The sequence below is a fragment of the Myzus persicae genome, unplaced genomic scaffold, assembly GCF_001856785.1.
Source record: "Myzus persicae strain clone G006 unplaced genomic scaffold, MPER_G0061.0, whole genome shotgun sequence".
Lineage (NCBI taxonomy): Eukaryota > Metazoa > Arthropoda > Insecta > Hemiptera > Aphididae > Myzus > Myzus persicae.
Genome location: NW_019103354.1, coordinates 78,729 through 103,836, shown reverse-complemented (window position 1 = coordinate 103,836; position 25,108 = coordinate 78,729). Strand labels below are relative to the sequence as shown.

General features: G+C 32.1%; 1 protein-coding gene across 2 annotated transcripts in view; it reads left to right on the top strand.

The window, feature by feature from the left end:
* LOC111034366 (homeobox protein homothorax-like) overlaps positions 1–25,108 on the top strand; it is a 92,880-nt gene that overhangs the window by 35,441 nt on the left and 32,331 nt on the right. For both annotated transcript variants that reach the window (XM_022315549.1, XM_022315548.1), the window contains exons 8-10: positions 9,735–9,740; positions 19,025–19,156; positions 24,859–25,010. In XM_022315549.1, the coding sequence (XP_022171241.1) occupies positions 9,735–9,740; positions 19,025–19,156; positions 24,859–25,010 (290 nt within the window). The remainder of the gene's footprint in view (positions 1–9,734; positions 9,741–19,024; positions 19,157–24,858; positions 25,011–25,108) is intronic.

Below are 25,108 nucleotides of genomic sequence, written 5' to 3'. Positions count from 1 at the left end.
CAGAATATTATCATACTATTATAACTGTTTATTTCGATTATCGTCGACGATACACAGTCTTAGACATAGATGTTATTTTTATATCGACCATCATCAGCATGTTGTTTCAATGATTAAGTGAAGAGATTAACTAAAATATACGTAGGTATCAAAAATGTGTCAAAATTATGTTTTGGAATGTAGATTTTGTATCACTGAATATTTTATGTTTAATTTAATTCAAATAACACATTATTTTTAATTATCAATTAACGATTTCGAAATTCGAATTAAAAACATTATATATTTATATAATAACTATAATTAGTGATAACACTAAATACAATTTAAAATATTTTCGTTCAATTTATGTATATACTATATTCTGTAAATTAAGAAAACAAAAGTATGAGTACTTATTTTTTAATCATTTCATTGGTATAAAAGTTCTAAATAATATTTTCGATTTCTCATAAGTTTAATTTAGGAAGTCAGAAATATAACTGAAAACAAATGGTCTTTATTACATCATGTATAAAATAAATTATGTACTATCTATACATTTATGTCTTTAATTTAAACAATATTTTCGTTCTTTGGACATCGAGTTTTTGGAAAAAAACAACAAATTAAAATGACAATCATTTGATATTGTTTGATATTTAAATAAATTTCGTTTTATGTTAAGAATTTAAGCATTCAGCCGTTTAATACGTTCCGACACATCACCGTTGAAATACCAACAACTCTAGTACTACTGTCTACCTAAAAGCAGAAAAGCGTAAAATAATTTCGATGTAATATTAAAGGTTTAACTTAAACTCATCTTAGTGGCTGTTTTCAACAGGGACAAGGGGTGGTTTTGAGAGTATTTCACATGTTGCTGCTTGATATTGGTATAAAAGGAGGAAGGTGGTGGAAACTTTTAGACGCCGCAGTGGGAAAACAAACTTTCCCATCTTCTTAAAAGGTTTTCTCTCTGCTCGCTTTGCAGTTCGGTTGCTGTCTTAATACTAGTACTGCCGCCAGTTTATGGCGACGATGGAAGCGGCAGGAGTGACGCCTTCATAATTTCAAGTTTTGTCTTCGTTGCACATATATAGGACTTGGTGTAATGCTGAAAAATCATTTTATCGCAAAAAACTTTAATATCACAATTTTTTCCTTCTTTTTTCGATTTAAAATGTTATGTACTTGTATGCATATATAGTGGTAGTCTAACAATGGAAATTGTCACTATATCTCTGCAGTTTTCGAACGTGGTTAAGTGCTTGGTGTATAACATTAGTTATTTCTTTACTTTAGTTGCGTCAATAAAATACATATATTATATTTTTTTTAACCCAGGCTCGAATATATATATATATTTGATGGGTTTGGTTTGTTGAAGTTTTATATAGTTAATACTTATTAGATATTACTGTTTTTGTTACACCCCAAAAATATAGTAATAACAAAAAAGAAAATAATGATATTCGCAGAAGCTGTAGGATGATGTTGGCCTCTTTTTTTCTTTATTTACTGATAAGTATTTTTAGTACGCAGCCACCCCTGTCACTTGTCTCCCGCGGGATTAAATGAGAATACTAGGCAGAGCCAGTGGTGGTGGTGGTGGCCTGGTCACGTGAGATCAAGGATGGGTGGGTGGAAAATAACCACCACGTTTTTCTCGAAATTTGTGATCTAATTACTTTCACCTCCCCCTAAAGTCACTAAGTCTTATCACACATTTTTTACTTTCTAAAGGGGAAAAATAATGTTTCGCTTGAGCTTATTTCGTCGGTCTTTTTTTTCGTTTTATTATTGTCGTTTTATTCCTCCTCTATCAACATCTTTTCTTGCCGTCAAATGTTCCCCTTGGGATGCGATTTCAGAATGAAAAACAGCGGGGATATGACACCTTTTATTCTTTATACTGATTATAATATATTATAAGATGAAAACCTTCATAACACAACACTAAAACAAATATTAAACGATATTATGTATGAGTAGGTAGATCGATGTCACTAAAATATAATATTTTTTATACATATTATATTATAATATATAAATATATGTAGGTATATAATACTATACAAGTATTATATATTATAAAATTTAAAATATATTCCACGTTGAAAAATATAAAAACTACGTTCCTCTAAATGGAACTCTATATATTATATTGTACCTACCGGTTTGAATATTATATTATATTATTCTTAATGATATATAAGGCTATCCGACAATGCAATGGCTCTACTATTATATTATATTGTATGAAAAGAACATTTTTACCTAGTGGAGGAGACCCTATTGTTATGACGTGTATTCATTAGAAAGAGAAGCACATATAACACACACTCACTCTCTGGCACACACACACGAATACTGCAGCACATACGACATAATATACAAGCACACACGAACATAAGGCGAAGGTATGGAGGTAGAGCTGCTTGCTTACCTTTCGACAAAAATGTCTTGCCTTTTGTTATTATTTTGTATACCTGCCTCTGCACATTTTTAATATAATATATTATTTAATGCCATTATACGACTATAATACTATTCCAGCGTTTTTCCCTATTTTTTTCGAAGGTTTATATTAAAAATCTCTATACCTTGTAAAATATTCTTGAATGTCTTGAATTTTTGTTATAGCAACGCGTGACAGTACTCGTTTAATCATATCGAAATTCGTTAATAAATTAATTATTCACCAGTTTTTACTAAACAAGTTCTTATTTTATTTTTCTTGTATACATATACCTATTACAATAATGAAAACAAAAGGATTCAGTTGGTGCTTTTTATTCTATGCACTTAAAGTTTTACCCCTTTTTCTTTTCATTGTTCTTCATTTTATCACCGTTGTTTTTGTCAAACCAAAATGATGCATGTAAACAAAACATTAATCTAAAAACAAAGATAATCATCGTCATTATTTTTTTTATAGATGATTATGTTCAAATACGACCGTAAATAAGGCAAATACCTACCTGTTATGTTATTTCTTAATAAGAAAAATATTTAATCATTATTTTTTTATTTCAGCATTTGAAGTTGCCATAAATTGTTATCGTGTTATTATGTGTAACAAATCTTAATTTAAAAAATCAAAAAACAAAGTGTTTTTGTTTAGTTTATTTATAATATGTACCTATACATTGATTGTACACCGTAAGCTTTACTATGGAATTTCAATCTTCTCATGCAGAATATTATTCAACAATAATAGCTGTTCTGTGGTTAGTGCTATACGTATATATATATATATATATATATATATATAATATCCTTAAACACAATCGTGATGATGATGATGGGCGCTTAAATGATGATGCAGCAGCTACGACTATCTTGTGTGTGTGTTTGTGGAATGACCCCGAGGCGACGCGGCCATTTTTGTTGTGTGCCTGGCTTGTGCGTGCGTATGTGTGTGTATAAGCTTGTCGTGAGCACAGCTGGCTGGCTGTGAGATAATCTACCGCCTATTGTTTCTGATTATTATTAGTTTAAATAAAATTAATAATTTTATTTCTTCGCTGTTTCTTAGTTTATTTTGTTCAGGCCAAAAAAAAAAAATTAAACGGGAATGAATCAGTAATAATAATATGATATAATGATAAATATAATAACATTTGAATCTAGTGAAATTCATCCCTTGCATTGTAATTGTAATTTTTAGACGTATCAAATGTCGAGGGGGGAAAATAAACGATAAAAAAAAGGTAGTACCGTTGTTTGGCCAAAGAATTTATTTTTTGGTCGAATTACTTTTCAAACGGTCTTGCACCGAAAGAGAACTGCACGCCGAACAACGACTATATAGGGGACAAAAAGGTTTTTGTGTGCGAGTGCGATGCTCACAACTCACACGCACGCACACGCACATGCAAACAACGAACGTTTCTCTATAGTTCTTTTTGTACAAGCGTCTCAAACACAACGAACCCGACCGTTTGGGTCGATGCAAAGAAGAAATTCCAAAAAAAAAAAAATTGTTCCTACCACAACAATTACATTATATATAGAAATAACCAGCAGTCATCTTCGTTGTGTGTCCGACACAAAGTATTTAGTGACGTATAAAAATGCATGGGTCGTGTGCCACAGAGTATTATAATAATAATAATAATAATAATAATAATAATAATAATAATAAATGCAGCATTGCTGGTCTCTCTCTCTGCATGATGGCATATAGATACATAACGTCGTGGTGCACGCTGGTGCCGGGGCCGGTGGTGTTCGTTGCCAAACTCGATGGGGGGCTCCAATAACACGAAACAGCGGGGCGCACATGGGCACATAGACGACCGATTAAACCGTTGGTTCGGGGAAAATATATATTATATTATATCTATCATCCATATATGTATATATGTTTAAAAAAAAGTGTAAATAAACCACCCAGGTAGGCAAAGCAGGCAGGCAGGTAGGAATAAGCGACAGTGGCTGTGGCTGATGCTGATCCTGGTGCAGATCAGTGGGGTACTTTAACAAAAGTCACGTCGTCTTCTCCTCCTTCTAAGATATAATAATAATAACAATAATGGTAATAATATTTATGCGACTACTATATATATGTATACTGCAGGGTCGTCGTCGGAAAAACGTCGTAAAAACGATTCACTTATAAATTTGATCGTCGCAGTGGTGTACTCGCGGGGCGAAGGGTGCCGACATTCACCACCGCCTTTTTAGAATTCAGCGTGCGCGCGACAAACTGTAATCTTACGGGTGTGCTCTTCGGGGATTATATTCGTTAACCCCACCAGTGAACGTTGAAATTATTATACATAAATTGAAATGCTATTTAATAATTATATACTCTCAAAGCCGACGCTGCCATCGCCGCTGACTATATTGTTTTAAAGTTTCCGACACAGATTTTATATGCAATATTTGCATGCGGAATTATATGGTAAAATAGTACACATTATAACATGTTCCATTTTATCTCGAATATTTTACTTATAGTTGGTAATCATTACACTCTTTTCATCGGACTATATTATACAAAAGTTGTATGCACTTAAATATATAATATTATAATAATACGTAGGTATAAATCTTTATTATGCAGAATCGAGCGATATCAATTTTTTCGCCCTCCCTTTATATATTATAATATTATTATGTACGCGTTGTGCTCGTTGCCTGCGTACTACATTACAGCTGTATTATTTCCTTTCATTCTTTTCGAGTATAGAATTTGCATAATCGTGGTCGCCATCAACAACACGAATTTCGGGACTATATAATATACACAATAGTAAACGGTTGTAATGCCATCTTCCCCTTCACCGCGGTGTTTATTTTTATTAAAACTACCATTGCATTACATGTTAAATGCTGTCGTCGTTAAATGAAGTTAGGGTATATCGATAAATATTATTCGTTTTGCAAGCAATTGTCGTTGTACAATATATATCCATCAAAGTAGTTAACATTGAATAAAATTATCCACGTGATTGTATTTTTAATCTTCGGCATGGTATTAATTATAATATTAGGTACCACAGTTGTCAAATTATTTTGGTATTTTATTAGACTATGTATATGTATATTTATGCGTAATTAATGAACTCTATTATATCAATCTGTTTTGAAACGCTGTTATTCTAATTCTGACTCTTTTTAAGAGTATTTTGTAGACTATAACGACCTATGTGATAAAATTCGATTTTCCAATCCATCAGTTGGACAATACTTTAAAATAAGATATAAATTTATTATAAATTGGTGTCCCTATATAATATAGTATGCCCTACTGTGGCAAAATTATTTAAAATAAATCCACGAGCGTAGTAAGTGGAAAATGGAGAAAATAATATGTGTAATGTCGATTTAAATATGTGATAGGTACCTACGCTATGTTTATAAAAAAAGGGAAATATTTTTGCAAAAATAATAAAACTGATATCGACGTTAACAACGACGTGTTATACGCGTTTATGATATAGAAACTATTATAATATGTACATGTATTTATTGTATATATACATATATATTTAAAGTATAATAATAATTCGTTACGCGACAGGTTTGGTTCGTAGTCCACATAAAAACGCAATCGCGCCAGTTTCGTCTTTATAGATATCCTCACGCGTTCGGGCGCGCACGCACACATATGAGGGAAAGCAATGGGCAAAAAATAATAATAATAATAAAAAAAAAATAGCTGTTAAATTTCTATAAAAAAAAACAGGAATCATAATAATAAGAATGAAAAAAAGTCCTAGATAATAGAAAAAAAATCGTGTACATCATGATGATGTGTGGATGTATATATATACTGAGGTACATATTATATTATACTATAGGTAGAGGTATATATAATTTATAACGTGTGGTACGTATACAATGTTACACACATGATGGTCATTTCATGCATTCTTCGGAGGAAAACCGCGTTAAACCGTAGAATATTAAAACTCTTGCGTATTATTATATTTATATCAATAATAATGACGATAAAAATAATAAAAAATTATATGTGAAAAAAATATTATATAATAATATAATATATGATTAGAAAATAAAAAGACACTTTACATTTTATATACGCACTAGCTGTAAGTAATATATTATGATAATTATAGACGATGATTTTTTTTTTTATTATTATTAAATTCAGACGGCAATGATCTATAATACATTTAAATTAAAAATCGAGCCTCGTGCCGGGTATTATGAGATACTGAAATATGATATATCGGCTTATATTAGCTTATGTTTATATACGCGAAAGGGAAGAGTATAACATTTCAAGAATAATAATTAACTAATAACGTGCTCCTAGACCGTATATTTATTATTATCAATATAAATGAGTCAAAACTACAAAAAGTTATTAGTTTGATTCGTCGGTGTTCTGTAAGTTATAATAATTTTACACTGTATGCCACGACCTTGACTTTTATTTATTTTACCATAAACCGGGGGTCATTATGTTGTAAGGACTAATAAATTGACCACGTGTTTGTAAGTAGGACATGGTAAATACTTATATTACCGCATCTCATAATAATAATAATAATATACTATTTTTTTATTGATGCTTATTCGCATATGAAGTTGTATCGGTATAGATACATTTAATACACCTATCTAAGTTGAATACTATTAGTTTGAAAAGATTTATAATTATTAACTTGGAGTATGAATTAAATACATTTTTTTACATTGTCTATGTCACAGTGTAATTATGAGTTTTATACTTAATATATTAGTCTTAAAATATCAAGTTTAGTAAAAAATACTTTTAATTTTGAGTTTAAATAAAAATATCCTATGGGAACCATCGGGCGTTCGTTTGACATTCTTGAACAACAGCAAATCCAGGAATATATTAAAATCCGATTTATCATTGGACACACATTAACATAACTACTATACGCGAGACCCATTGTGTCTGATGACGTGTGTTGTACGTATGTGTGTATGCATGTGTGTATGTATATATGTATGTGTGTAAATGAGAGAGTGAATGCGTTCGTGCCAGTGAGTGAGTGAGTGAGTGAGTGTGTATGTATATGTGTGTACTTGTCTGTGTGTGTGTATTAGGAGGGAACACCTGTCGTTTCGTAGACGTCTGGGGAACGACGTTTTAAAAACATAATATCAAATGGAATGAACAGGGAAAAAAATATATATACATGGGTAAGAAGTATAAAAAAAACGAAACGAATTAATTTTTTGAAATAAATTATATCGCATAACCGGTTGTATAGTGGAGGGATAGCCGAATAATCGCGTTCGCTGTACAATGTTTTTAATTTTTCCGTGTCCTCTCCCATTATTTTATTTAAAAATATATATAACTATATATAAATAAATATATGATAATATATAGAGTATGTGTGTGTGAGAGGGGGTGGGGTGCGAGAGAAAGTAATATAATTTGTACAGTGGATGTAACGGTTGTTTGTATTTTATGTGTGCTCCTATATTGAACATTTTGTGTATTGCCATATTTATTAGATTGAGGAATTTGGCATATTTTTCTGCGTAGTCAATGACTATCATAACACATACGCACATGACAGGTGGCATTTTCCAGAAACTCGCAAACAGAAGACATCAACCATCAACGATATGTTTGAGACTGTATACTATCATAATAATATAATATACAATATGTGCACCGTACAATAAAATATACCTATATACATTATACACATAACATATGGACATTTTTCTGCTTAAAAAGACGGCAGAGAAATAGAGAGAAAAAACCGCAACTATATACATTTATACGCACACTCACATACATATATATAATATATAATATGCAAACAGTTGAATGTAAATGTGAGCGTATATATAAGAGACGACGACGACGACGACGACAACGAACATGAGACTTGTAAACTGGTTTTACAAATATTATACACACACACATTGGCTTTATTATAAGGTGTCGGACGAGTATGCAGAACTTGGTTTTCTATATATAGGAGAACGATTTTTATTGAGAGGTCCCGTTGTCTTTGTTATTCCACAATTTCTTCATTCCGTGTAAGAGACAAAACATATCTTTTCGTTTAGTTTATTATTTTACTCGGTTTGTTTTGTAAAATGTGGGAGAAATTCTTCTAGAACCGACTCGAACGTTGTTACATTCCTTTTATTTATATTATATATATAGTATATACATTATACGATATAAACATAAGTATATATCTATATTTATATGTGAGTGTGTATATATACAGTCATACAACAGTCGATGGGATGATGATAATAATTGTTAAACCAAACGTTATCTACATGACCCATCAACTCATCGTCAGGAAGAGAATACAAGAAGAAGAGGAGAGGTAACATGCAACATCGAGAAAACGAAAGTATAACCTATGGGATTTAGAAAACGCGGCGGGGTACTGTATAGCAGCACGGCGCAGCCCAGTGCTCTGTTCTCTAACTGAAATAACATCTGGATCTGACAACATTCCTTTAGCCGTCGACTATATGTTATTGAGTCACCACGTACATATTTTTCCTTCGGTTTTTTTTTTGACCTTTTCGACTGAGAGTCTTCTCCTAATACGCCGCGCCGCGGCGAAACGGTCAATGGAAACGGCCGCCCCGGCGGTACTGGCATGTGGATATTTGACAGGCGTACTTCTCGCCGCACGATATAACCGTCCGACGCGGTGCAAGGGTCAAATTGTTGTTACATTTCTTCATAGATACACACACACTTATATACATGGTTTTCAAGTTCTTATTTATATATACGTACGCGTTTTAGCCTAAGTAGGTACTTACATTGGATTCAAGTTTCGATTATGGTTGTTGTCATATGGTGCCGAACGCGTTGACGATTTGCGTATAGTGCGCCGGCAATACAAACGCATTCGAATATCGGCTATACATACACAATAATATAACGGTAATAATTATGTTATACCTATAGCGTTAAACAACAACGCCCATCATTATATAGACATAGAACAAAACGCGGTGGTCCTATGGTGGAAACAAGTGCGATTGTTATCTTACGTCATGGCTATAACCACGCCTACATTTCAACTACTTACGCTGTACATATAGTGTTGTAGACCTCATAATAATAATAATATATATACCTACTGCTGGTGCTACTTTAGAGAAAAAAAAACAAAAATGATTACCAATTTTTTTTTTTAATAATTAAAATTGATTACTTTCGAATAATTTGTTAATGATTATAAAATACCACGTAGCTATATCCAAATCAAATGTATTAATGAGATTTTTTGTTTTTTTTTTGTTTTCAGAATTGGGTAAGTGTACAAGTAAAGTCGGCCAAATCTTTTACAGTGTTAATGCATTCCGTGGTAAGTAAACGACGCACTTTCCTTCGTCTTATGTCCGCACTTCAAAAAATAGCTGACCGTGTTTTTAGTACACCATCTACATTATAATAATATAATACGACACTCGGGATTTTTTTTTTCGATCGAAAATGAATATTTGCTCCTCAGGTCTTCCGTTGCACGCGTACGCCATCATCGTCATCATATATATATATATATATATTGTACCTATAATATAGCCAGGGGTTTTATCGTCGACGGCGCAATGGAAAAGTTCCATTAAATCCGTCTTGACTGTTCAAGTCACGTTTCCTCCTCCTCTCGTAAACAGTACGGTTTTGCATTTTTTTCTTTACCTCGCCACTGAATAAAATACTAAAAAAATCCACATGCATTCATTTTGTATACCTTCGTGTGTACTATCCTTAAAGGTATATACACGTAATGTGTGGTTTTCCGCGTTGTGCGACTTCATGCTGTGTGTTTCGTGGTTAAAAGAACAAAGCTGCGTTTAAGTCAATCAACTTGTGCGGCACTCCCCCTTTTTGGTTTATTTTTTTTTCAGCGGGATTGCTCGCACGCCCTTAAATTGATTGCAATACTCGTCATATACGGTCGCAACTTTCTTTCTCTATAGTATTCGTTGTTTATCGTTATTGACCAATCTGTTTTTATAGCTTATTTATCTCGACGAATTGACGTTTTTAAATCGTTCGTAATTTTTTTTTATGACTTACTTGATTCGATGCGCCTAAACGTATAACGACGTACCTACCCACACATTAAATATACTCTCGACCTTCTATTAAAAAATGTACATATTATTATAAGATATTATGTATATGACATATTATATATAAAATAGTATATTTTTATATTATATATCTTTAATTTGGGGTATAATCGTCATCGTTTATTTTTTAAATTATTTTTGTTTTTAATCATTAATAGTAACGCCCATAAGACAAATCCAACTTCATGTCTTAGATTTTACTTATAACGTTGTATTTATAAATATAATATATTTATAGAGAATACAATAATATTAATGGATCTAAACGAATTACGCCCAAAACAACGTTGTAGAGGCTTTTAGAAGTATAAAAAAACACCGTCAGCGCCCTTTAATTTATTAAGCGAATGGATTGGATTATGTTTTTTCATTGTTTTTTTTGTAAGTGCTTTTGCCGGGGCAGCGGTGTTAGTAGTGGTAGTAGAGCAGGGGCCAGTCGATATTTTCACTTATCGAATTATATGTTTTCGTGACCGCCGTTGCGCCGTAGTCTTATATATATACATATTATATGTATATAGTGTATACGTGTTTTTATATGTATATTGTTTATGTATATATATGTATGCATGCATGCGATGTGCAATCATATTGTGGTTGTATGTGTGTGAAGACGTTAGAGAAGGGATGATGGAAAGAAAAAAAGACCCATTTACGTGGTAGTAGTTTATATTATGTATACCATTATATTTCCCCGGGGCAAGGGGATTGTCGTGAGCTGAAATTAAAGTCTACACGCGGCAAATAATAAAAAGTTAAAAAAAAACTTATCGAGGTGAAATATTTCTACATTCTCGTTATCTGAGCGAATGTGGGCCGCGAGTTTGTTATTCATTTCTCTCTTCTTTTCTATTTTGTCTCATAAAAAATGCGCGTTTGAGTGAGCGCAGGGCAAATTGCTCATTATTATTCAGTATACCAAAATAAATAACGATTCCGTTCCTTTTTTTCTTCATACTTCCAATCGATTACGTTATATTTTAATAATAATCTTATGTATATATTATGCTCTCGAATATTTTTCTTAAAAGAAAAGTCCTTATTCTTTAGAATATTTAATAAAAAACATTGATTATTTTAATTCGTATTATTTTCATTTATTATGTGGTATATACGAATCAATTATAAAACCTAACATTAAAAAAAAAGCGGACGCATCCTAGACGTATAGCAGTTCTTTTTTTCACCAACAGTATTAAAAACCACGCAGGTAAAAACATTATTGAGAGAACACGCCCACTATAACCGGAAAAATAACGCATCGTCGCTGCTTAATCATCATATTTTTACATGATACTCACTGTCGATAATTAAATTTTAATTAATTTTGAAATGAATATATTATAATCATAATTATTAGGCGTTGATACCATCTTATTCCGTATATTTTTTTCTTAGAACACCAACAGTAGCGGCATAATATAATATAGTCTCTCACCAATATACCTACTCGTATACTGCAGCTAGTTAACTCAATAAAAATATTGTACAACACCTAGGTACAAAAATATAAAATATATAGGCACGCACACGCGATGTATTGAAATTGAACCGATATAATAATAAGACCGTCGTCGCGAGCAAAAGGTTTGTTAAAAAAGAACAAAGGTATAATATAATGTAATATTATTTGGGATTTCTGAAAACAGTATCGACTTTTTTCCGTGTGACCAAATCGCGTGACAAAAACCATTGGGTAACAATATAATAATATCACGTCGTCTACACGGTATTGTTTACAAGTGGAAAAACTTGTGAGATCGCTTGTCGACGATGTGCTCTGCATATTATTATTATTATTATTATTAAATGGTACAATATTATTACTAATAATAAATAATTATTATTATTTATGCTAGGGGGGTCCTTGACGGACAGAAACGACGACACGTCCAAAATCGCTGTGTTAACATTAGCAAACTGCTATTTCAATTACAATCTCGATCGGTTTCGATTTTATTGACAACGATTTTTTTCTTAATTAATATTTGATTATAAAACGATTGGTCTTAATTGCGATATACGCACGCTGCTCGCACAGCGGTGCGGCGACGCAGCACAATCACGAACTAATTTTACTTCCGTTATTATAATTTATAATAATATATACATTATGACGTTTACGAACTGGTGTAGAATCATATTATTCTCTCTCTTCTGTTTTACTTCTATAGTCTGATAAAATGCCAAATAACCTCATCGTAAATGTACATTTATAGATTCGTATTCAGTTTTCAATAAACAAAATGCATTATATAAAAAATTCAATGTACTAAACTTTATTCTACATCTACAATATTGTGGCAATTTTTCCAACGGGGGGGGGGGGGGGGAGTGGTATTATGTCAATACAATTTACATCTAACGTGGTTAACGGTTATAGAGCAGGGCGGAGACGACGCAAGCTTACCATTGAGTTTTTTTTCGACGACACATTTCATTGTACCCCAAAATTACGATTGTAAAATAAACAATTACAGTTATTACGCCACCACTACATACCTATTATCACTGCACGTAATGGTAATTGGTGGTTTCACCATCGCCGCCTCCATAATAAATGGCGTGACGTATTTTTGTCGAATCGCTGCCGTCAACAGGGAGTTGGTCGCTTTGCTCTATGTTTCCGTCTATCCTCGCAGTCGTCATGTCAAAAGATTAATGTCATTACGGCATTATGATGAGGAGACGCACGTAATTACAGGATACGATACAACTGACCGAGCAATTGTACACCTCGCGATCACGCAACGATCATCATCGCTTTGTTAACCATTCCAATTATCATAATATAATTTTTCTTCAAACTATAAATTATTAATGTTGTTGTTGTTACTATTATTATTAATAATGATATCAACATAATTGTTGTCAATTTTGGTGGTTAACCTTTCGTAAAATAATTTACATGATTTTATCATATTAGGAAAAGCATCGAGTTATGAAAAACTACCAAATACTTCATAACATGATGATATCGCTGAAATCTAACAGTAATTGTACTATTGAATCACCATGCTTTGAATGCTTTGATGTACCTACTTATATTTTCTAGTTCGAATTAGTTTCTTCAATTATTATCTTATATAGTTGTTTTCTCGTGCGGTATATATACTATATAGGTACCTATAATTGATTCATTTCTTGTCTATTGTTTTCAAATACATTTACTTTTAGTTGGGGGGGGGGCACATTTTTCTATATATATATATATATATATTTATACTTCTACAACAAAAATCCATCAACTGTAATTGAATTGGCGAGATCGTGTTAGTGGATTCTCAGCTGCGGCAAAAACAAGAAACATTAATATCCCTTATTAGCGTCAGTATAGGCCAAACAAAGTACTTCAGTTTCAGTTTTATACAGGGACTAAATTTTGAGATTAAACCTTCATTTTCTTATCTTTCTTGACAGTTTATTAAAAATATTTTTATTTATAGCATGAAATTATATCTTTTTCCATAAAGTTTTATGAATTAATAAAACAAAAACACAAGTATTTATATATATAATGTAATACAAAATTAAAGAATTAAAAACATCATTTAATTTTTTATATAATATGGTCTCAGAGATAACCTTATAAAATTAAAAATTGAAAACACCGGCTGTTCCTACATTTTCGTAGATGAGTAATAATTTTACTGTAGACAGATTCTGTATGTTACGTTTGTTTAAACTATAAGAGTAACGGTTACATTAAATGAAAACTTCATAATCGCGTTATTGCAGTAACATGAAACTCTATATAACATAAGGTTTCCTCGAGAATTTATGCGCATATAGTAATACAATATAATAATACCCCCGAGAAAAGTTATGCTTGTTCAATTTTTTTGCAAATTTCACCATTGTGAACGTCAATTTTGATATTTCTCCACGAGGACTGGCTGCTGAAGTACAAACCGTTTTTATCATACAATTTATTTTTGCATCGTCTTCAGCGTGAAATATACACGCATTACTATGTATATCCCCCCCACCTCAACCACGACCATAACAGAAAGAAAACATTTTATTAAAAACGCCGGAAGCTGTTAAAGTGTGTGTATACCCGCGATTATTCTACCACGACAAAACAGGACACGACGCGATGAGAAAAACCATGGAAAATATCATCGTCGTCTTCGTGGCTGTATAGTAAATAGGTGGGTGTCTTCCGGCAACGGACACAATAAAAATGACACACACACACACATAATTCCCATGATTACCACCACGGACGAATTATTTTTATTTCTTTATAGAATTAAAGAAAACTCGTATATATATGTATAAAGCCTGCTGTGATGGCTCATTTAACTCGGAACCGACGGTGGTTATCCGCGGTGTTGGTGCTGTAGTAATGCTTTGGCCGAATCTCGTATATAATACGCGTATACACATAATGTATAGAAAAGTATCTATATAAACCACGACCTATGTATTAAATGTAGATACTAATCGAACAAAGATATATTTGTAAGTAATAATATAAGTTTACAAACCGGATATATTATGATTATTGTCGGTAGGTAGGAAGAATTAGGAAGAAATTGTGTGGAACGAAAACGATGAATGATGATAATATTATATATATAATAATAATATTTTCACATTGATATTACTGTGAACAAAAAGATATATTAATATAATAACATGTCACGTCTTTATATACATTTTACTGGCGTGGTACAGTAAAAAACGATGCAATGCCGGACATAAAATATTATAATTGACAACTTATTTTCGCGTTTGAACTTCATATTGATTTCTCGAGTATATAAAATATATTTATCAAACAAATGTTAAAATTATCGTGGTACGGCCGTTACGAATTAAAAATACATACATATGTAATATATTAACGAATCGCCGATGCGTGTACATAATATATTTGCATATACATAATACGTAAAAAGAAAACGCGGTGTATACAACGCTTGTAAGGTTTCTATATACCTAACATTTTTTATATTATTAATAATTATACGTAAAAACATCATATACACGATAGCCGCGTATAGTGTGTCACTCGTGCGAACAATATAATAGGTACATATATATTATATATGTATAGGTACATCCTATAATAATATAGCGTTGTAATTACCGCCGTGTGTGAGATAATGTTATTCGTTAACGTCTGTTTACGACGACAACGACAGCGGCGGCGATTATTGTATGGTAATTTTTAAAGGAGTCTACTCTGTAGTTATACATATATGTACACAAAAGAGAATGGAGACAGTTTTTCTTACCATATATAATATGCCGCGGTCGTGTTTTTCTTGCCTTCCATCTTTTATTTGTATTTTATCTTACATCTTATCTCTTTTGTTGGTTGCACAAGAAAAGAAAAATCGAAAAATCGCCTTTCGTCTCGTAATTGGCGACTTGTGCGCTCGGGAGTTTTGTTTCATTTCGTTCATCATATTATTATACTAAATAATATATTGTGAATAACAATTTATTGTGTATAATGTATATATCTTAAGCGTTTTGTACGGAGAATATATTATGAATGCAGACAAACAAAAAAATAAAAATAAATATGTATTATGAGGATCGTACCTACGAGAGACGATGACGATAGCCAAGTACAGTTTTGAGATGTCCAAAATTCGTGACCAGTCGCGTTCTCTATTCTTTCTTAATGAAAACATTAAAATATAATATACATGTACTGTTTTTTAAACGTATATTATATTTACATTATACAGTGTGTCCGATAAGTTTGTAAACTTTGTTAACGTTGCTTAGTCTTGTCGAGGTCTCCGCACTCTCAGCACACACGCTGTAGACGTGTAGGATTATCATCGTGTACGCAGACTGCAGGGCCATATACACTTTGTACGTATTATATACACTACGACCATACTATACCTAATATATGTAATGCGTCGCGTGTAGAAATAATAGAACTCGTTTTAGAAAATGAATTTTAGTTCGTATTATTATTATTATTATTATTATTTTCGTTTCTTCTTCTTCTTATTATTATCATTATTATTTTTATTACCACCGCGCTCCGGCTCCGGCCCCGTAACTTTACTACACCGTCATCTTTATAATGATCAACATCATCATCACCGTCGTCTCCATCGTCGTGATCATGGTCGTCACGAGGGCGTCTATTTCGCGTGTGCACGTTGTCAGAACTTATTCCACTCCTCATCGTCTCCTCGAGCCGGTAGTATGAGTTTGACCTCTTGACTCCGTACTCTGTGCCTGGATTGGCGTGTGAGAGACGCATGGACGTATCGCGTACGTCTTTCTCTTCGTTTCTCTCTCGGAAAAATAAAACACCCGTCAATCATTGTAACGTGCGCGCATTACAGTACCATTCGGATATAATAATAATAATATAATAATGATAATAATAATAATAACGATAATGATAACAATAATATTATTATTAAAATTATTTTAGTACTTCCATCATCCGACTATATTATACACAAAATATACTGTACACACACACACACACACACACACACACACTTTCTTTAGTCGACTGACAGCTTGGAGCGTTTTTGTTATTATTATTATTTTACTAGTTTCAAATCGACGGAGCCCCGCTGTAAAAATTTAACCGCACATAATGTGTACGTATACATATTTTTTTGTATCCAAAAAATACTAAATTGATTTATGGGAATATATTTTTTAAAATATATAGAAGGTCGACACCGCAGTAGGATTACCTGCATGTAGTCTGAGAGGAGATCTAAGTGCGGTTGACTCAGCGGAGGTTGTTGTAACTGCCTAGAGGGAATTTTGACGTATATTATTTTGAAAAATGTTAATCTTTAAACGTTCAAAAGGTAATAATAATAACAATGATAAATATTAAATTACATCGTTATTTATAATGATTTAAATATTTTCCGTTGAATTATTTTTCTCAATCAATATTGCTTAGAATATTTTTTCCGAACGTGAGTTATTCTACGTGGAATGTTGCATGCTTCTATTTGATTCTTAAAACAGCTATAATAATAAATAGGTAAAGTGTGCATATATTATATACTACATGTTACCTATATGGTTTGTATACGAGCTTCTTCGTCGTTCTTCTTTAGTTGTATGGACACAAATCCAATATATGTTATTATTTTAATTTTTGGTTGGTATTTGAGAACGAAACACTACATACAATGAAAAAAATATGTGGAGGTCAATTGTTTTTTTGTTCTTATTGTGGATTTGAAATATTGCGCGTACCGGCGTATCTCTTCGGACATCGTTGTAAGCATATAGTTATAGTCTTGTTCTATACGCTCTCTATGATAAAATATTACTAAATAAACACATTTGGCCTTATTTGTTATAGAATAATAAACGGCGTGTTATTCACGCACGTGCATATAAAATTTGATGACGGGTGATGGCACATTTTGTATTCAGTGTGCAACGAAACACACGACATCTGGCAATACAAAGTCATGACGTGACCGGATTTTTTTTCTTTCTGAAAAGTCTTTGCCGATCGTTTCAATTTAAATATTTTTCAATTAAAATGACTTGGAAACAAAACATTTTTAGGTCTTATCATGCTAATACAAAATTATCGATTTTCAATTCCTCGTTTAATCGATGATAATCCCCTATATACCTAATATTTATAATATTTTCTGCAAAGATGACGTAAACCACTCGCCTCTCAAACCTCAGTTATGTGTTACTATAATATATATGAAATACGAATAGTTATATGTATTAAATAGAATCATGTATATTGTTGTAAATGTGTGTATATGTGTATGTAGTTATAATTGAAAGTATTGATTTGGAACAAATAAATAATTAAATAAATTACATATTATAAACATATATTTTTATGGCCCGAAACTCCAAACATATATACATAATATACGGTACACACTCATACAAGTGCGCGCTTGCAATATATATATATATATATAGGTACATAAAAAATAGTATTTTCTTTATTATCACCGTAAGTATAAAATAATGTATACGATTGCAGTGGTTTTAATAGATTTTTTTCCAAACTCGTAATTATCGCTTTCGAAATCTCCTCCCATAAATACAAATAAATACCCCTTCGGACGACAGCTCGTAACAGTCGAAATGGACATGACAGATATTATTATTTTTTAACGTTTTACGCGTTTAAAAATACCAGTTTTAAAATTATAGGTTGTCTTGTCCGACTTAATTCTTTCTTCACACAGGTACAGGCACATCTATATACTTATACATACCTATACGAATATTTTACACACACATAAAGGTTATTAAAAATATTATTTAGTCAGATTAAGTGATATTTTGTATTATTATTACAAATTTAGTATTTTTTTAAATTATCATGTATAAGCCTATTAATTTAACGTTAGTATTATTCGATATATTCGATGCTTATATATTATATAGTTATATTCAATTTTTTATATAACTATCTTAAAATTAATGTTAACGTAATGTGATTGTTCGTATTTTTCAGGTAAATGGTGTCAACGGCGAGATTGGCCTCCACCACTAGACGCCCGAGCGGCATCAGCTGCGGAAGCGGCGAAACGCGGTCTTCTGTATCAATCTGTGTTCCTCGGCGGAAGCCCAAATGATTACAACTCGTGTAAGTACATATAAAATAAATATAATTTACATTTACCACTAACTAGGTCACTGTTTTTTTTATATGCGACAGCGTTATAATATATAGGTTAATTTATTCAAAGTCACGAAAAATGTGTCCCTCGTTTTTCTCCATTAACGTCCTTTTTTTATTTTTTTTGTATATAAATATCCATGAGTTTAAGGTATTTACTGACCGTCAATAAGGGTTTGCTGCAGGATCGCCACTAAAATGAGCATTTGACGTGTACGTTTAGGTTTGTTGTGCCCTTTATTAAATAAAAAAAAATGGAAAACCCCTGTCAAAGAGTATCAGGGGTAATAGAGGATGTAAAGGAGAGAAGGAAGGGGTGGTCGAGTAGTGGGTGAGCGGGTATGAGTGTGGAAACATTTCCCGGTTTGCCAATGTACGTAGTCGTCGTTGCCATGGAAAACCTGGACCGCGCGAGCGCCGTGCGCCGCGATGCAGTCAACCAGGCAGCCATCCATCTCTCTCGCATATATATATATATATAAATTTTTTGGTTGTCGGCGACGATATAATGTTCGTCTTGCCATTTTTACTCCGCAAACATTTTGTTGAAAATATTTGCTAACTGCGGCACGTGTATACCTACGCGATATCAATTAAAATATCTTCTGATGTCCACATTTCATTCGGAATGAAATATGAGACCTATTAAATTTCATATATTTTGATACAATTAACTAGAAAATAAATAAACAATGAACTGTAATAATATGATGCGTCAGATAAATGTATACTTATGCGCCTATAAGCTAGCACAACATGTTTCTACACGTTTAATGTTTATTGATTAGCAATAAGTATATTAAACACGACGGAGTTACACTATGTTTGTAACTTTTATTTCGGAATCCTGCAATTAGTATTGATAAAATATTTTTCTAGTATATTTCGATTATCATAAGTTGTTAAATAGTATTTCATGAATTATTTAATTTTTATATAAATAGGTTTACCCACCATTATCAAAAGCTTATTTAAAATACGTGTGGGTTACATTATAATTTTTTTATTTAAAACTGAATAAGAGATTGTAATAACGGTGTAAAAATGGTTGTGATGGTGGTGGCTATAAGATATATACAGAATAACGATGATAATAAACCCCCTAAGGGATAACTATTTGCGGTAGTGGGGTCCAGCTGGTCTCGAAGGAGCCAATTACTGTTGTTGCTTCGTATATCCCGAAAGAGATTGATTGACCAATCAACATATAAGTAGAAACTTTGAACATGAACTTAGAGAAACATGAAACACTCGTCTAAAAAAACACCATTATATATTATAAAGTTTGAAAATTCAGTGAAAATTATGATCGTTATTGAATCCGAGAATAATGTTGCTTTTTTAATAGAATTATTTTATTTTTAACGGTTTGTTATATGTTATGTTAATTTAAAATAATATTATCTATGTATCGATTATAAAGATATAAGATGATGAACCTGATATTGCTAAATCAAAAAAAATAAACAGTTTTCGATTTTCGAATGTCGATTATGTATTACATACAGCCTTTGAAAATACAAAAATGACCGTTATCGAATATACCATAGCTCATATGAATGCATATAGAAATATCCAGCTGTTGAGATTTATGTATCATGTATATAATATGTAAAGGGCTAGAAAGAAATGAAAATACGATTAGTGGTACTTGTAACCGCAACCGACGGAACTTTTTTCGTTTGTACTTATTTTCTCTTTATACTTGCTGCATGTGACAGCTACTACGTGGGTTGGTGCGCGCGTACCGTTTTCAGGCTGACAACGGCAACGACGACGATGATATCAAAAACAGCCCATAAAGTGAGGAGGTCTCAATTATAGTATACGTATAAATATATATATATTATACCATTCAATAAGGGTAGGAATAGGGTGATTGTGTGTGCGGAATGGAGGTGTAGTACGCGCACCGGACCACTGGTAAAACGGAGGTGTGTTGGTGACAGCCAGGAAATGAACGAACGCTGGTCACCCCCTTATTCTCGTTTCGGTTTGCGTTAACTATAATACTATATCAAATAATATCGTAGTTATCTTAAGTTGGAGAAAAAATATATAATAAACACTGCCAGGGCTTATATTAAATTTATTTTCGAAAAAAGGGGACATTTTTTCACACGGTTAGAATTGTAGTTAGGTCAATGTTTCGGGTTGGCCCCTATAATATAGAGAATATTTGTTATCATATTTAATTAGAAAACTGATGTCATTTTATTCGAAGTGTGGTTGTTTTCATGGGTTTTCTTAATTAATATTTTAGAAGTAATAGCATCCTGCAATAACTACTTGTTTATATATGCATAGAATATTTTTATTAAAATTTCATCTTTCATTTATTTTTAATTAGAATATAAATATTGTAAATTATGACTATGATATTTGACAACTATATTTACTGTACGTCCTTGGTTTTTTCTCTTTCAAAAAGTAATGATTGTTGTTCATTATTTTGATATTGAGTATTATTTACGATGAATTTAAAATCTAAAACATATACATACCCTAAATTACGCATTTGAGGCATTTTTATTATCTGATATAGTACATTCCGAAGAAAAATGTCCATTATAAATCAAACGTTTCCTTGTTCTATAATCTGCAGAACTGAAAAGTATAAAACTGCCTTACTTAAATTTTAAACGATTGGCATTTTGTTCCCGCCTATACGGGCTTAACGGTAAAATTATTAGCTATATAATTCTATTATTGTACATATTGCAGTTATTTACCAGACGTTTTTTTTATTTTTTCAAATCTAAGTTATGCTACAACGTTGTCATATTATGTTTAAGAGTAATATTCTTTAGTGTGTTGATGAATTTTTCATGTCGTATGATATATATTTATTTTAATAAACAATCGTTGCAAAGAACAAAGTTGAAAACATATTTTTTTCTGAAAATGTTACGAGATCGGCGCCAATTCCGTTGTTAAAAATGTATCGATTCATTTTATATCCATATATGATGTAGCTTACCTATATATAATACGTTCTTTAATCTTTATTATAGCCATAGATGGTTTACATTAAATTATTAAACTCGCTGGTCGCACGTTTATAATATATTCCATTATAGTCGGGGTCGTTGTCGGTCTGCAGGCATTTTTTGACCTTAATCATATTATATAGTGTTGGTGGCCAGATTCTCTCTCTCTCTCTCTCTCTCTCTCTCTCTCTCATTCTGTTATTTTCGTTGTTGTTGTTGTTTTTTTAACTTGTTTCATCTCGAAGGCACCGCCACCATCATCATCATCATTATCATCATATTTTTGTGGTTAATTCTCTCTCGACATTAACGTTGATGTATTACAATAATATTCCGTTTATAAGACTTTCGAGTAATTTTTAACGCTATTATTTTATTTTTTAGTATGGACCTCAGGGGTTGAGATTTTTTTCTTATGTTTCATGTGGCTAAGCCCCTTAGTAAATTCTTTGAAACCACGATTAAGATTATTACATGATTATTATTATTTTACTATATTACATGTATTATATTATAGCGTTTATATAATAAAATATCTATATAACTGACAATCGTTATTATTCAACAATTTGTTTACGAATTTAGTGAGAATAACTAGCTTATAATATTTTAAATTATATCTAACTAGTAACTCATTAGTTATTGTGCGCAGCATTGGTTGCACTACCTACCTATATTTACAAGTTAAATTCATTATAGTCAATCATTCTCATAAAGGTCTTTATGGAATATTTATATTAATATTTTATACTTTTACATGTATGTAATCTCAAGTTGTGCACTGAGTTCGATTTCATTACTTGTTATTTTCTTTTTTAGTTTTAATGGCTGCCTTGTTCAAAGTCGTTGTCCATAAACTCGTTTTCTCTTGTCTGTTTAATATGCCGCCGCCCATTTTCTTTGACCAATCCTTATAACATATAACATCAACATGTATAGGTTAGGTATTCGTAAAGAAATATTTCTATTTGATTATTTATTATTTTTTTAATATCAGATGAGCTAATCGATATTTAATGAATAATGATTATTAACGTATTCGATTTAGAACAACTAAAAGTAACTAGGAAGTACCTACATATATAGATTATTATATATAGGAAGGTAAGGTTATCTTATAAATAATTTTGTTTTAACACAATTTTAGTTTTGCCAAAGTATATAGTCTTCAGATGGAATTCGACAATAGAATGTTTTAAAAAATTCGTTATGACCGAAATCCCGTGTTTAATTGACGTGCAACAAAAACACATTAGGAAGGGGACACGCATGGTGCTGCAGCTTAACTTATAATAAATTACGAATTCAAAAGTTGAACTCTGACAATGATACGGGACGACGGGTCCGCCACAACGACGCGCGGTCGAGAGAGATAACCCTTCCTTCCTAATGTGTTTAGGGGGTCAGTCCCTCGGATATAATATTGTAATCCAATCAAATACAAACAAACACCTAAACCCATTAGATAAACAGTTTTTACTCCTCACCGCCACTATACCACTACTGTTGTTTATTTAGTGTGTATGAGTCATTACACACTCTATGCTATATTATATGCAGTCGTATGATATGTTTATGTCCCCAACCACCAACTATTTCTTATCTGGCGCAGTGTGCAGCGTAGCTGTTTTATCTACAGTCAACATTAAAACAACGCAATGAAAGCGCATTCTGTTGCTGTTGTTGTTGTTGTTTTTTTGTTGTTTATACATATTTTATTATATTCGTTGGTGAATTTAAATAAAAAATTATTATCGTCATGCAATAAAATGTCGCGATTCTTGTCATCATCGTTGTTATAACTTATTTAAATTTTTTCCAATCATCTTAATTATGAGAAGTCCTAAGCGTTTTATTTTTTATTGTAAGAATATATACTTAACAGCTTTATTCAGCTTTTTGTTGAAAAACGGTATTCGAATAAAACGGTATCTTGGAAACACGCTGCAGCATCCAGCTACGTATGCACGTGGCGGTGGAGGTCCCTTATCGGCCGTGTATTTAGTGTTATCCACCGTCACCACGACGTGTGTAGAACGGTAAAAGGTATATATATACACTATAAGGGAGAGCAGAGTATGGGCAGAGATATTGTTTTGATTGTGCGCTTGTGTGTGGGTGTGTGTGTAAGTGTACGTATATATATGTATATTGTATATATTTATACGATATGTGCGTGTGCTTGTGTATTCTGGCTGGCAAAGTGAGTAGAAGGAGAAATGCAGTGGGATTGATGAAGGGGTGGGTAGCAGTGATTGATCACCTTCTGTAGTGAATCTGATAGCGACGGTGCACATTTACCCACCACCAGTGCCGCCGGCGTGGGTGAACGGCGGCGGCTACAAGCTCTACGACCCCTAACTTCCGTAAAATTACCAATTGCACGCGCAGACAGACGAATTTATAACCGTAGGCTCTTTTCATTTTTTTTTTAATTAAAAAAAGTCAAAAAGTAGTACTTATGATATTTTATATTTGATAATTTTTTTTTTAAAGATACGATTTTAAAGTATATCATTTTTACGATGTTGACAATCATAATAATTTTCTATTTTTTATCAAAAAATAAAAAGGTAAATCCAGTAGGATAAAAATTGCATTTTTGACGTTGATAATTTACGTATGTTAGTAATTAAAATAAAATGACTCGTTATGTTATGTTTTGTTTTATATACATAGGTGATGCGAGTAATGCCAGTGTTGGCAGTGGTGATGGTACGGGAGAGGATGACGATGATCCCAGCGGTGGAAAAAAGAACCAAAAGAAAAGAGGTATATTCCCAAAAGTGGCCACAAATATACTTCGAGCGTGGTTATTTCAGCATCTAACGGTAAGCCAATATATTTCAATCGTTAACTTGTAATATTACTCCACGGTTTTCTCGAATACGTCTCGAGTAAAGTGTATTAAACATACTACATGATTTAC